This window comes from Electrona antarctica, assembly GCF_951216825.1.
Source record: "Electrona antarctica genome assembly, chromosome: 2".
Taxonomy (NCBI): Eukaryota; Metazoa; Chordata; class Actinopteri; order Myctophiformes; family Myctophidae; genus Electrona; species Electrona antarctica.
Genome location: NC_136807.1, coordinates 28121335 through 28137024, shown reverse-complemented (window position 1 = coordinate 28137024; position 15690 = coordinate 28121335). Strand labels below are relative to the sequence as shown.

Here is a 15690-nt window from a genome sequence, read left to right as displayed (position 1 = left end):
AGCATAATGGTACATGGTGCTCCTCTCACCCTCTTGCTGTCGGGCACCAGGTCGTCCTTGATGCGTCTCTTGGTGCCCCAGTCCTTGGCCAGCTCGTCCTCGGCTATCTCCTGCAGGTGGAACACGGCCACCTGGGCCGAGCGCCGTCGTACCCTGCCGCTGGGCGTCCGGTCCAGGTCCTCATTCACGGTCGGCCGCTGCTCCGTGCTCACTCTGTCCCGCTGCTCCCTCTCCCTCTCCCGGGCCTCCTTCTCCCTCTCCCTCTCCTTCTCCCTGGCCGTGTCGCGCTCCTTCTCCTTGGGCCAGCAGCATGTGGCCGTCGTGGTCGGCCTCTCCGGCCACTCCTTCCTGGAGTCGGGCTGGTGACTCTGCTCCTTCCTCGGCCCCGACGATGGCGATTCCTCGCAAATCACCTAGAGGAGAGGTCAGAGGTGAGAGATGCTTCGCTTTAGCGTCCGGTCGAGGAGAGATGCCACCAAATACACGCCACCATCTATTCCTGAATGCTATATACTTCACCCCCACTCACCCCCCCTCTACACCAAATCTATTCACCAAAAACAGCTGGTCTACAAGCTAAGCTTTATAGTTTGTTATCGGAAAGCCTCGCCCGGGACCAGGAGTGCAGTTACAGGTTGCTTTCTATAGTTGTTAATGTATAGGAGAAACAGTAATGTCCCTAGTATGCTTCCTTGGGGAACCCCACTGTTCAGTGGGATGAACGAAGACAAACGCCTTTTGTAGGTCCAGCATGACCATGCCGCAGTATTTGCCCGAGTCTACTTCACGTTTGATGTGGTCGGTCAAATACAGTAGGCCTGTTGTGTCAGTGGAGTGGGATGTTCTGATTGGAATTCAAACAGCAGTTGTCACCCTGTGAGGTGTGTACGACTTACCCTTTCTTTGCCCGTGTTGTTGTTTGTGTCCGTGGTGGTGGCAGGCGCGTCCTTGTTGTTGGTGATGGCGTTGGGGGCGGGGTGGTGCTCGGTGCGTGCGTGGTAGTCCTTGACTTTGGGGGCGGGGGGGTGCTCGGTGCGTGCGTTGTAGTCCTTGGCGTTGGGGGTGGGGTGGTGCTCTGTGCGTGCGTGGTAATCCTTGCCGTTGGGGGCGGGGTGGTGCTCGGTGCGTGCGTTGTAGTCCTTGGCGTTGGGGGCGGGGTGGTGCTCGGTGCGTGCGTTGTGGTCCTTGGCGTTGGGTGCAGTGGGGTGCTCGGTGCGTGCGTTGTAGTCCTTGGCGTTGGGCGCTGTGGGGTGCTCGGTGCGTGCGTTGTAGTCCTTGGCGTTGGGTGCAGTGGGGTGCTCGGTGTGTGCGTTGTAGTCCTTGGCGTTGGGTGCAGTGGGGTGCTCGGTGCGTGCGTTGTAGTCCTTGGCGTTGGGCGCTGTGGGGTGCTCGGTGCGTGCGTTGAAGTCCTTGGCGTTGGGCGCTGTGGGGTGCTCGGTTCGTAAGTGGTAGTCCTTGCCGGCCTTGGAGCGGTAGGTCTTCCCACAGTGTTGGCACAGGAAAGAAAGCTTCTCGTCCTCCGAGAGCTCCCTGCCGCAGCGCTTCTGGTGGTACTGGTAACCCATCAGACTAGTGAACTGGGCCGAGCAGCCCTGTGGATGTGTGCATGTGTGTGTGTGTGTGTGTGTGTGTGTGTGTGTGTGTGTGTGTGTGTGTGTGTGAGGTCGTATGTAACATGGAGAGAGAGGAATGAGACAAAATTAATAAATGCAAACGTCAAAGGGCAAAGTTGAATTTAAATGGAACACAATCGTTGTTTTGGTTTTGCAATTAGTTTTTGTGCAATGTATTTATTCATTTACTTACTTTGACTTTAATTTATTTTTAGACATGAGAAAAGGGAGGTAAATTTGATTTTGTTTTTCAGGATGTAGGAATGTTGGTGTAAAAATAAAAAATAAATAAAGCCCCCCTTAACGCTGTAGTGTGAGTAATGGGAACGCGGGGTGTTTGTGGGTGATGTGGTTTTAGGTAACGTGAGAACAAGAGCCAAAAGGGTGAGGAAAGGGAGGGAGAGAGAGTGGAAGGAGACAAATGACAGGATGCAGTGTCAGAGAGAGAGAGAGAGAGACAGAGAGAGAGGGAGAGACAGAGAGAGAGGGAGAGACAGAGAGAGAGGGAGAGACAGAGAGAGAGGGAGAGACAGAGAGAGAGGGAGAGACAGAGAGAGAGAGAGAGACAGGGAGAGAGGGAGAGGAAGGGAGAAGAAAGACAGTGGGAATAAATAAAAACCCTTAACCTGCCGAGGGAGGATACAAAAACGAAAAAGACATTAAAAACAAACCGGAGTGAACGGGTGAACAGAAAGGCAGGGGAGGGGAAAGAGGAGAGAAAGAGCATGGATTAAAAAGAGAGAGAGGGAGAGAGAGAGACAGGAGATAGAGGGCTCCATTTTTGTCGCCGCCGTTACCTGCGACACGCCCATGACCACACCTCTAGGCGCAAATACAGGTGTCGGCAAAATATATAATTGTCTAGTCAGTTATTTGGCTTGTGCCAGGCATTGTGTGGCATGCGCGATTCCATTTGCTCATTCAGTTTCATCACCCCATAGCGCAGCAAATGGGCAGCGCAAGTGAGACTTCAAGGCACTCTTCCATGGGCTATAACCCGTAAGGCTATAAAACAATATAGAACTGGGCATAACGGTCAACGGATAAGGGATCTCTTAAAGGCAATGGCCCGGTTTCCCAAAGGACACATGGTGTAAGAGGTATGGTGTAGCACATGCTCAGATGCCCTCTAGGCCGCACACAGAAGCCTGTGAACATAGACATTCCGTGCATAGATGTGCCACGCAATGGTAGGTCTCAGGCCTCAGGCCTAGTATGGTAGGCCTCAGGTCTACCATTCTGAAATTTAATTTAATAATATTTGGACTGCTGGACAGCTGACAGTAGGCTCTCTTTATTATTATTATTATTTTTTTAAAGAGTCCAGCAGTTCAAATATTATTACATTAAATTTCAGAATGGTAGACCTGAGGCCTGAGGCCTACCATACCAGGCCTCAGGCCTACCATTGCGTGGCACATCTATGCACGGAATGTCTATGTTCACAGGCTTCTGTGTGCGGCCTAAAGGGCATCTGAGCATGTGCTACACCATACCTCTTACACCATGTGTCCTTTGGGAAACCGGGCCAATGGCATGTGGCACAGTGATTGGTTTAATTATTGTAACGCCCAAACCACACCTATGCATAATGTAACGGGTAACGGAGGTGTTTTAGGGATTTAGACAGGTAACCAAAATAACAACGTTAGAGGGGGAACACCCCTTCCCCACTGCTAAATCCCCAAATTGTGTATTTAGAATGCTCAAACGAAAATGGAGCCCGGAGAGTGAGTGGCGGGAGAAGCCTGAGTCATAGTTAGTTGCATGCGGGTGTCACGTGTTGTGAGCTTGTAGATCAGCTATTTTCGGTGCTAGAGAAAGAGACAGGCTTCTTATCGCAAAGCAGAGAGTGAAAGAGAGAGAGAGAGAGAGACAGACAGATAGAGCAGCATAACATACCTCGCTAGGACACTTGATTCGTCCCATCTGTTTGAGCACGCGGCGAAGTCTCTCTCTCTCCTCCTGCTCGTCCCCCGTCTGGCCTTCGCTCCCCGAGGGCTGAGAGAGAGGAGAGGAACAAACAGATAAACACACATATAAAGTCGCGCGCACAAGCGCACACACACACACACACACACACACACACACACACACACACACACACACACACACACACACACACACACACACACACACACACACACACACACACACACACACACACACACACACACACACACACACACACACACACACACACACACACACACACACACACACACACACACACACACACACACACACACACACACACACACACACACCCCTTCCGCTAATTCCGACCAAAAATAAAAAGCTGCTATGAACATTTTTTCCCCCATCTCAGGGCTGTCTCACACTGTGCCAGATATCATTAAATGGTTTTCACGGCACGGGTGGGTGGCGGGGGGGCTGTTAGTCAAGGCATGGTTTATGACAACTGTCAAAACCATGGCGGTGGTGGTGTTGTTGTCGTCGCCTCGTGCCGCCGCCGGGGTGTCGGCCGGTCGGTGCCAAGCCCCAGCCACCAGGAGGACCACAACAACAGATGGTTGATCTGCCAGGGAGGAGGAGGAGGGGGAGGAGGGGGGGAGGAGGAGGGGGGGGGGGAGGGGGAGGAGGAGGGGGAGGAGGAGGAGGAGGGGGGCACCGGAGGGAGGAAGAGGGAGATCGTCGGTCGGAATGTAAGAAATAAAGAAAAAAAACTTCTTTGGGTTACTTTGCGATGTCCTCATCGTGCGTCAACGTGTCAGAGGAGGATTGAGCAGATTCAGACACACAATAGCAGATCTAAAGTTCAAAGCGTGTCACTTTGTGCCACGCTGCAAGCTGCAACCTTACCGTACACAGTTTTCTTTTTTTTTCTTTTTACATGAATCTTCTGCAGTCTTCTGGAGGTCCCATGTGATATGAGGGAACAACCATATTATGCTTAACCATATTATACGGTTTGGACTGATGATACTGTAGTAATCAACTGGCGGCCCGCGGGCCAAATGCGGCCCGCAGAGCAAAAAACAACACCCCCCCCCCCCCCCCTCCCCCCCTTTTTTCTTTTTTAGAGAGAGAGCTAATGAAAATTACAGGTATGGTGTGTGCGATATGAAGTGTGAGATTATCATAATGATATCCTTTACAGCTGGTGCCCGTTGACGCTCGTTAATGTCAAGGCAATTATTATGCACTGTCACATAGGTATACATATATTCTAAGTTAGCATACATATTTACATATATATACATATTACATATTATACATATTTTAACCCTGTGCTCATACAAATTTCCGCGCTTTGCACGCACACTGTGCGGCCCCCCATACACAATCATTGTACATAGTTGTGGCCCCCGGCCTAATCTAGTTGAATACCCCTGCTATAGGTTCTCGGTTTACCTATGATGCCAGATTACTATTTCTATGCATTGAATGTATTACCTTGTGTTTTCCTTGCTCTGGATTAAGCGCGTCTGCTAAATGCCTACGTTGTAAATTGTTTGCACCTCCAAGACAATGGCAGACTTGGCCACAGCCCCCAAATACCCGTATGTGTGTCTCAGAGAAGGAGCAGGACACGAGATGGCGACAGGATGCATCCCTGCTCCAAAGTAAATGGTGTTACGGTGTTAAGCCCTGCAGGCGAGAGTACAGACATAAGCTAAAGCCCTGATTCTATTCTGCAGGGGAAGGATCTGTGAAACTACACATAGAGACATCATGTATACTTAATGTCCACCGTCAGAGAGAGAGAGAGAGAAAAGACGCAGGGGAGAGAGGACAGAGAGAGAGGAGAGAGATTGAGAGAGAAAGAGAATGAGAGTGAGAGAGAAAGCGGGAGAGAGAGAATGAGGGAGAGAGAGAGAGAGGAGAGAAAGGGAGAGTGAGAGAGCGCGAGAGAGAGAATGAGAAAAAATAGTAAGAATAAAAGAGAGAGAAAGTGAGGGAGTGGGCAGGGGGTGCTGAGAGAGAGAGAGAGAGTGTGTGTGTGTGTGTGTGTGTGTGTGTGTGTGTGTGTGTGTGTGTGGGGGGGGGGTTACAGGACAGTGGCAACACCACCAAGGTCAGTCTCAGCGGGTGAACCCTGCCCTTCTTTTGGGCCACGCTGTGATTTAAATGCCATGGCGACTGCGATGACATCATCACCACCGGAAGGTTTAGTTCGGGAACAATACCTAGCAGCGCTTTCGAAACGACACTCGTGCCAATGCTCACGTTTCCACGGCGATGGCTTCTTAGCCTGGCACGAGGGGGAGGGGGGAGAGAGGAGGGACATTGTCATCAGGTTTGTTTGTCTTGGAAGGAGCGGTTAGGAGAAAGTTCAATGGGTTCAGGGCTGAGGAGGGAGACCAACCAATCTGAACGTTTTGGCCGGTTGGCGGTTTTTAAAACACGCCCCTTCCTCGTTTCTTTTTTGTCCCCCACGCCCCCTTGCTCTGTCTCTGCTGGGCTTGGCTGGCTGCCAATAAGGTCATGGCAACCCAACAGGTTTCAGATGGAAGACAAACGACTGTGTCAAACTATTTAGCTTGCCAGCCACAGATGGCACCATCATCGATCATTGCTACTAAATCAACTCCAACTCATAAGTCATAAACACTCATATGGTGTGCCTAACGGTACAGCACAGTATATACGATGTGGGGTACGGGGACCTCCAGGGGGTCCTTGAGGGGGGTTCCACGGGGTCTCCAGGTAAATGATTGATGGGTAGGAACTAAATGGTCCCTTACAGGTCTGGAATCAAGTGGACCCTTACGGGTCTGTAACTCTGGGAGCTTACAAATGAAACCAAATGGACCCGTACGGGTCCTTTTGGTTCTCAGAGTTAAATTAACACTGTATTTTACAGTATCCATTGGGGGGAGGTGTCCCATAATGTGATCAAATGGGGGTGGGGGCTGTGTCCTAGCTCTTCTGCCTTTGGCTAGAGAGAGAGCCTCCCGCCTGGGAAGGCTCAAAGTCGCAGGTTCGATTCCCTCAGCCCTCAGCAATAAGTGTCAAACAGAGCAAGACACTTGACCCCTAAGTGCTCCCCGAGCGCTACACACCAACGGCTGCTCACTGCTCCTAGGATGGGTAAAATGCAGAGGACAAACGTCTCATATCGTTGCTGTCGGGCAGAAAACTCTTATCTTTTTTTAAATTATTAATGCCATATTTGATCATACTAGTATATACAGCATCACACAAAAGCATCAAAAGTAGAAGATCAGCAAGCTTGAAACGCGACGTGATGCGGTGCGCTTTGAGCTTGTAGATCTGCTACTTTTGATGCTTTAGAATTTGAATCCTGACCTTATAGGTCCAGTTCTGGACCTCCAGTATAAGGTTTCCACCCGACAGAGACCATATAATATAGTGACAAAAAAACAGCCCAAGGACCAAATTATATCAAATTGGAGGACCCTTAAAAAAAGAAAGAAAAAAAGGTTGAGAATCATTGCACGCACGCACACACACACACACACACACACACACACACACACACACACACACACACACACACACACACACACACACACACACACACACACACACACACACACACACACACACACACACACACACCTGCACACAAGGACATGTGCAGATAAGCAACAACGTACACGCCAACAAACGCCACAAGCTCCAGTGCATACACATACACGTTCATAAATCATGCACGACTATACGTTCTGAAACAGTGCTGCGACCGGTGAATTATTTAGCAAAACATCACAGGGAACAGCGCATAACGCTCCGGTGAGTGGTATAGTGTCAGGATAATATCTTAATGAGGCCTGCGCCGCGCTCGGCTGTCAGGAGTTAAGACAGCTGCAGAACGTAACGTGAGCAGTCAAGGGTGGGAATATCACTCATCATCAGTTGATAGATCCCAACGCCCCAGGGATCAGCTTTCTAAGAGGAGAGAGAGGAGCACCGGCAGCTGACGCTGAACAGAGACGCTACTATACTGTACTGTAAGTGAGTACAGGTGCTTCTCGTGGATTAAAGCAAAATGAGATCTCACGACTGAAAACGGTTGCACGGCCGAGTCCCATAATGTGAGATTTGTGAGACAAGTATGAAAAGGAGCCCCTCCCTCCCTCCCTAACACACACACACACACACACACACACACACACACACACACACACACACACAAACACACACACACACACACACACACACACACAAACACACACACAACTAGTGCCGATTCCTAAACAATTAACACGATATGTAACATTATGACATTTTAGTAATATTGTTGCTGCTGTTCTACGTACTGCCGACCATGTGCAGAAGTCACAGACTGAGGCTTTAACCTGTGCTTTTATACAAAAGTATGGAGGGAAAATGCGTCTGAATATATTGCTATTTTGACCACTACAAATGCTTAAAATAATAACCGAAAACAGCTACAAGTTCTTAAGTAAGAGCCTGTAGATAGGCCATTTTTATTTTCGCTGCGCAACATGCTGGCTTCATATTATGGAATCCAAATGGCTGAAATCAGTCGGGGAGACTGATGACTTTAATCAATGTACTGTGTACGGTACGTACACAGGCAATAAAAACAGGTTGAATGCAGGTACGGTTGTGAAGTTGCTTTAAGTTGTGTGCTAAGTACTGGGAGCTGATGGTAGGTTTTACGCTCCACCTCCAAGAGGATTGAAACAGGGATAGACTCCCGCACCCTGGCTGATACCGACAATAAGCCTCTCTGACTTAGGCTACTTACTTTTTGTGCGACACTGCTGTACAACCAAGTATAAAACAAGGGCTTAAGTGTTTAATTAGACTAATTGGTTTCGTCAGATATAAAATCTGTTAGAATGTGATATAGAATTATATATAGAAAAACGAATGTGCTTAAATATTACACATAAATGTTTTATTATTGTTTTATCATTTCTTCTTTATTATGTACTGTACATCTCTTTTTGAGACATGTTTTGGACTATAATATAATTTGACTTGAATGCCCCTTGGCCAAGGGGAGATATTATTATTCTTATGAGCTAGAACAGGGCTACTCTGATACATTGACCTGCCTGTGACCTCAGCCCTGTGGGAAACCCCATCAAGGCGAGATATTATTATGTTTATGAGCTAGAACAGGGCTACTCTGATACATTGACCTGCCTGTGACCTCAGCCCTGTGGGAAACCCGGTCAAGGTCATGTTACTAATGTAACACGCAGGATTTGAACCCAAGTGGGAAACCAAACATCTTCCGCTCAGACAAAAGGGGAATCTCTCCTTCTCCGCCGGGGGAGATATTAGGCTGAGCTATTCAGTGATACTCAACCTTTTTCCATTTAACGTACCCCAAGGCACCAAATTGACCCATATTTGATTCCATTTTTACAGTTCTAGAGTTAGACCCATTCTGGGCATGTCGAAACACTAAGAGATTTAGTGTAGAGGGAAAAGGGGGAGACCACGTCACCCCAGTCAACTAAGAGATTTAGTGTAGAGGGAAAAGGGGGAGACCACGTCACCCCAGTCAACTAAGTACCGGTATATATATAGAAGAGATTTAGTGTAGAGGGAAAAGGGGGAGACCACGTCACCCCAGTCAACTAAGAGATTTAGTGTAGAGGGAAAAGGGGGAGACCACGTCACCCCAGTCAACTAAGTACCGGTATATATATAGAAGAGATTTAGTGTAGAGGGAAAAGGGGGATACCACGTCACCCCAGTCAACTAAGTACCGGTATATATATAGAAGAGATTTAGTGTAGAGGGAAAAGGGGGAGACCACGTCACCCCAGTCAACTAAGTACCGGTATATATATAGAAGAGATTTAGTGTAGAGGGAAAGGGTGGAGACCACGTCACCCCAGTCAACTAAGTACCGGTATATATATAGAAGAGATTTAGTGTAGAGGGAAAGGGTGGAGACCACGTCACCCCAGTCAACTAAGTACCGGTATATATATAGAAGAGATTTAGTGTAGAGGGAAAAGGGGGAGACCACGTCACCCCAGTCAACTAAGTACCGGTATATATATATCGCAAAAAAAAGTTGGGGTTAACCACTAAACCTTATAGTAGTATATCATCTCTGTCAGGTGGAAACCTCATATGTCCCAAACTGTCACTTTTCAGGATTAAAATTCAAAAACAGCAAAAGTATCCACAAGCTCAAAAACGAGCTTGTAAATCTGCAACTTTTGATGTTTAAACAATAGAGCACCGAAGTCCTGACGTCACTGCCCTCTACTATCAGTAGAGGGCGCCAGTCCCATGGTTCGTGTATTTTTTTATAAGCATTGTACTCTCCATAGGGGGATTTTAGATCGCCTCATATAAGAACTGTGTTTGAAAAATAAACCGATCACCCCGGCCTTTTCACTCATATGGATATGAAGCATCAACTGAAGGTGGAAATGTACAAATATACCCAAAGAGTAACAAAATAAGCGTTAGAAACGAGCCAAACAACCCAGAGACTACATTTCCGGGTAGGCTGCTTCTGCCCGCAGCCCGTCGCACAACAGAAACTGAACGTTAATTACGTTTATTTTAATTTTAATTTTATTGATATATAATGTATCGTGGTTAGTACGAGTCGAGTCACCACCAGCTGAGCTTACGTCAACGAGGAATCTCAGGAACTCAATATGTTGACAGCTGGGCGTGACGTATATGCTCAGCGACATTGCATTCATATGTAGTTTCAAGGCTTTTGCGGTCACATTAATTCCATTTTCTCTAGAAACTGGCTGTATCAAATATGAATGGACATCATTAACGACGCACAGCCACTCCCCTGACAGAAACGCTGGGGTGGTCGGTTTATTTTTCAAACACAGTTCTTATATGAAGCGACATAAAATCGCCCTATGGAGATTTCAATACAAATAAAAAAATACACGAACCTGTGCGTTGGTGCCCTCTACTGAAAGTGACGTCAGACTTTGGTGCTCTATAGCCTATACTTTTTTACTAGGCCTCTTGCTTTCCCCCCCTCAATACCAAATACTTTTGCAGAGAAGAGCCAATAATATACAAGCTAACATTCTTTGTAGATGAGCTTTTTTAACAGAATGTTTGTCTGATGCTACAGCTTGGGTTTTCAACTGGTGGTCCACAGAGATATTGCAGGTGGTCACTGGCCATGCATTCTGATCAAATCATTTAAAAACTAAATTTATTTATTTTCCTTTTACTTTTATTTGCTACTCTTGTTTCTTGTTTGAATGTGAAACAAGTCCAGGGACAAGTCCAGGGAAAAAAATGTTAATGGATTAAAATTTGGCTGTCTGTATCCAACAAAAATGTTACGCTTCTTGCCAAATGATATCCCTGCTCTTTACTGGTAATAAACTGCTTTGAAAACTAGATTTCTTTAGCACAGCTCATGAATGTAGCCTGTGATAGTGTGATTAGTGAGTAACAAGGAAGAAGAAGAAGAAAAAAAGATAATCTTAACCCATGGAATGGAGCATGAACCCCCACCACTATTGTGTCAGGGTCTATGATGGACCCACCGAGTGACCCGACACAATAGTGGTGGTCCCCCAGGTTGTGTTTAGTCAGGTAGGTCTATGATGGACCCACCGAGTGACCCGACACAATGGTGGTGGTCCCCCAGGTTGTGTTTAGTCAGGACAGTCAGTTGAAAACCCCTGCCCTACAGCATTTATGTGGTTAACACAAGATCCACCTCTCTGAAAACAGAGCGGCCCTTCTTGCTCCTTGCAGTGTGGGAGTGTGGAAGGGATGGCTGCGTGCCAGGCTGTGTCAATGGATGACGTTGGAAGAGACCACGGCATGCAGCCTGCTCCATCTACTATTACCAACAGTTGTTTCTTCATAGAACCTACATATAGCCTGCTTATATTCACAGTTTAGCATGCACCCAATCATATAGGCCTTATCATAACACCACCGCCAGACATGCCTTTATTATGGGATGCGTGGTGTGTCAATTCAAACCATGCTCATGTCAAGGACCCCAAGATGGATACATCATTGAAAAAGAGTATGCCAGTTAAGTAGTTCAGTAGTAATCAGTAGTAGTAGCAGCAGTAGTAGCCGTTATTATACTTTATTACTATTGTTTTTCAATCAATTATTGATTGTGATATGATGTATGTGAAAAAGCTACTCAGGCTCTCTTACTTTTTCTTTTTTTGTTGATATGGGATTCTGACATTGTAAATTGTTGATATCAGGCAGAAACCTCTTATGTCCACATTTTAACTTTTTGTGTTTTTTTGTAAACTAGACCGGTTTGCCCGGAGCACCGAGTCGGTAACGATGGAAGTTGGAGATCCATGCCCCACTATGCCCCACCATGCAAGACCCGTTCAGAGCCCGGGCAGAGGCTTTTGTGCTGGTTCTGGACAACCGGCTATCCGACGGACATGACACCGGGCACTGCACTCCCTGTGGGGGTGTGGAACGCGTGTGAAGTCGGTGGGGTGAACGGTTTTCGAGTTACGTGGATTACAGACGTACACACATACAGTACGTATAGATGCAGTAGATGAATGCCCTACTTGATCATCTGCGTCACACAAAAGTATACATAATAGCAGATCCACAAGCTCGAAACAAACAAAAAAAAGTGGCGTGTTTTGAGCTTGTAGATCTGCTATTTTTGCTACTTTTGAATTTGAATCCTGAAAAGTAACAGTTTTGGACATATAAGATTTCTACCCGACAGAGACGATAATGTAAAATGCCTTGTTGTATTGTTTGTGTGGACAATTAGCTGTTACTGCAGTAATGACTAATGGGGATCCTACATGAATAAACAAATGAGGCTTTGCCAAGCGTCTATACAAACACAATTGGCCCATGTTCAGGGGAGGGAAGCCGGAGGGTGATATTTGTCACTGTGCTGGGGCGACACCTGTCAGCAACGACTGTTGGGTGGGAGGAGGAGGACGGTGGGGGCTCCTCACTGGCTAGGTGAGCCAGTAGGACTGTTGGGTGAGAGGAGGAGGACGGTGGGGGCTCCTCACTGGCTAGGTGAGCCAGTAGGACTGTTGGGTGAGAGGAGGAGGACGCTGGGGGCTCCTCACTGGCTAGGTGAGCCAGTAGGACTGTTGGGTGGGAGGAGGAGGACGGTGGGGGCTCCTCACTGGCTAGGTGAGCCAGTAGGACTGTTGGGTGGGAGGAGGAGGACGCTGGGGGCTCCTCACTGGCTAGGTGAGCCAGTAGGACTGTTGGGTGGGAGGAGGAGGACGGTGGGGGCTCCTCACTGGCTAGGTGAGCCAGTAGGACTGTTGGGTGGGAGGAGGAGGACGGTGGGGGCTCCTCACTGGCTAGGTGAGCCAGTAGGACTGTTGGGTGGGAGGAGGAGGACGGTGGGGGCTCCTCACTGGCTAGGTGAGCCAGTAGGACTGTTGGGTGGGAGGAGGAGGACGGTGGGGGCTCCTCACTGGCTAGGTGAGCCAGTAGGACTGTTGGGTGGGAGGAGGAGGACGGTGGGGGCTCCTCACTGGCTAGGTGAGCCAGTAGGAGTAGGACGGTGGGGGCTCCTCACTGGCTAGGTGAGCCAGTAGGAGTAGGACGGTGGGGGCTCCTCACTGGCTAGGTGAGCCAGTAGGACTGTTGGGTGGGAGGAGGAGGACGGAGGGGGCTCCTCACTGGCTAGGTGAGCCAGTAGGACTGTTGGGTGGGAGGAGGAGGACGGAGGGGGCTCCTCACTGGCTAGGTGAGCCAGTAGGACTGTTGGGTGGGAGGAGGAGGACGGTGGGGGCTCCTCACTGGCTAGGTGAGCCAGTAGGACTGTTGGGTGGGGGGAGGAGGACGGTGGGGGCTCCTCACTGGCTAGGTGAGCCAGTAGGACTGTTGGGTGGGAGGAGGAGGACGGAGGGGGCTCCTCACTGGCTAGGTGAGCCAGTAGGACTGTTGGGTGGGAGGAGGAGGACGGAGGGGGCTCCTCACTGGCTAGGTGAGCCAGTAGGACTGTTGGGTGGGAGGAGGAGGACGGTGGGGGCTCCTCACTGGCTAGGTGAGCCAGTAGGACTGTTGGGTGGGAGGAGGAGGACGGTGGGGGCTCCTCACTGGCTAGGTGAGCCAGTAGGATACAACAGCAGTGACAACAACACACCGAAATGTGTGTGTGGGGAGGAATCAATTGGCATAAGACTAAATTGGGTAGGAAAAAAAAAAAAAAAAGCCAAATGAATAAATTACATAATTACATTTAGTTGGGGGATGCCCTGGAACTCCCTCAAGGACCACGAGGGAACAAGTGGTTCCCAAACTTTTTAGATCAAAGACCCAAAAGAGAAATGAGATACAAACTATAGTGAAAATAGCACCGTTGAACACAATTTGTGCCCAAGACGACCACAGACGTCCTAGGAATTAATTGATTGTTGTGTGACTAAATCTCCTGAAATAATGTAATTTCTTTATTATTATTATTTATTCATATTTTGTAGGTAGGAAACAAAAACAAGGGGACATATTTACACGTGACCTGCAGAAACTGGTCCGCGACCCAAACATGGGTCCCGACCCACTGTTTGGGAACCAGTGGCCTCTATAATGTCACTGGGTGCAACCACGCGTCTCTCCACAAAGCCAGGGGTCCCGTGGTGGTTAGACCACCTGCAGCAGGCATCATATACCATGTCCATATGTGGCCAGTGAAAGTGTGTGTGTGTGTGTGTGTGTGTGTGTGTGTGTGTGTGTGTGTGTGTGTGTGTGTGTGTGTGTGTGTGTGTGTGTAGCGTGTTCGGTAACATGCTGTGGTCACTGGGTCAGTGTGTCACTGGTTGAAACTTAAGCTCTCTTGACTCACTTAAAGCAACACTTAAGATTCTTCACCGCTGGTTAATTAGAGCCCCAGAGAGTCAACAGTCAGTAAAGTGCATCCTTAAAGGAGGCCGACTGTTGTTAAATATTCAAAGAGTGTCCAGTTAACTAACATGTTGATTGTCAGGTATTCAAGAATCATTCATTCATTCTTCCGCCACCGCCAGTGTTTTTACCTTATATTGTCATCATAGTGAAAGTGTGTGTGTGTGTGTGTGTGTGTGTGTGTGTGTGTGTGTGTGTGTGTGTGTGTGTGTGCGTGCGCGCACGCGCATGCGTGCGTGCGTGCGTGCGTGTACCTGAACCTGTACTGAACGTACCTTGGTGCTGTGCTCAGCCATAGTGTGGTAGTTGAGACCAGCCTTGGACCTGAATTGCTTGTGGCAATGCTGGCATTTCAGGGCGTCCTGGAGCTACGAAGGATTAAAAGGATCGCAAATACTGAGGTCAGCGTTTATTCTACAAGGAGAAACCAAACTGTGTGTTCATGGTTAAGGTAAGGTTATTCTACAAGGAGAAGCCAAACTGTGTGTTCATGGTTAAGGTAAGGTAATACTGAGGTCAGCGTTTATTCTACAAGGAGAAACCAAACTGTGTGTTGATGGTTAAGGTAAGGTTCAGCCATACTATCCCTAACCCATGTTAAATTCACAATGCCTTTGCTTTTTGTCGTTAATACAGCGACAATTCCGCCTTCAGGGTATTATGACCCAACTATTCTTTGTTATTAGCAGACAAAACGGTGATGAAGCCTATTTATCAGGTACATTAAGGACATAGCACATATCAAGTGGCATTAAGGGAACCAGCAAAAATGACACTTTATGATACACAATGTTCTCTCTCACAGACAGCCGCCTCCTCGCATCATCACGGCATCGCCGCGGCCCGGCTCCGTTATCGATCCGGTGGGGACAGAGGCGTTTTGATGATGAGTGACCCGGCGGTAAATGTGGTGATTGTGTCAGCGCTTAACAGCGAGAGCTGTCACTTTAATAGAGTCACACGGCCTGCAGAGAGCCAAGGCGCCATTAAAAAAGAACGGCTGTGAGAAAGAAGAACACATCGCCTCGGAGGGAAGGCCCAAGAGAGCACTGGACCACTCTGAGCCCAGAACCGCTTTTTACAGGGGTTTTTTCCACAGGAAAACGTTCTGGATTGACTGTATTATGATGACACCACTAGACCTCTTACTTCATACTCCCGGTATGAACGATGAAGTAAGAGTAGTACAAGCAAAATGGAAGCCAAATGACAGGAGAAAGAAAACTTGTATGTCCAAAATTGTTACTTTTCAGGAAATGGAAAAACCTGTGTTGCAATGGAT

At 48.2% G+C, this 15690-nt stretch overlaps 1 protein-coding gene across 5 annotated transcripts in view; it reads right to left on the bottom strand.

The window, feature by feature from the left end:
• The window catches only part of znf512b (zinc finger protein 512B), an 86269-nt gene that overhangs the window by 13437 nt on the left and 57142 nt on the right, over nt 1-15690 (bottom strand). For 4 of the 5 annotated variants that reach the window (XM_079492844.1, XM_079492843.1, XM_079492847.1 and 1 more), the window contains 5 exons: nt 14684-14776; nt 11709-11735; nt 3516-3614; nt 897-1592; nt 30-413 (listed from right to left, as the gene is read on the bottom strand). In XM_079492844.1, coding sequence (XP_079348970.1) covers nt 30-413; nt 897-1592; nt 3516-3614; nt 11709-11735; nt 14684-14776 — 1299 coding nt within the window. The remainder of the gene's footprint in view (nt 1-29; nt 414-896; nt 1593-3515; nt 3615-11708; nt 11736-14683; nt 14777-15690) is intronic. The other variant, XM_079492846.1, reaches the window with a different exon arrangement.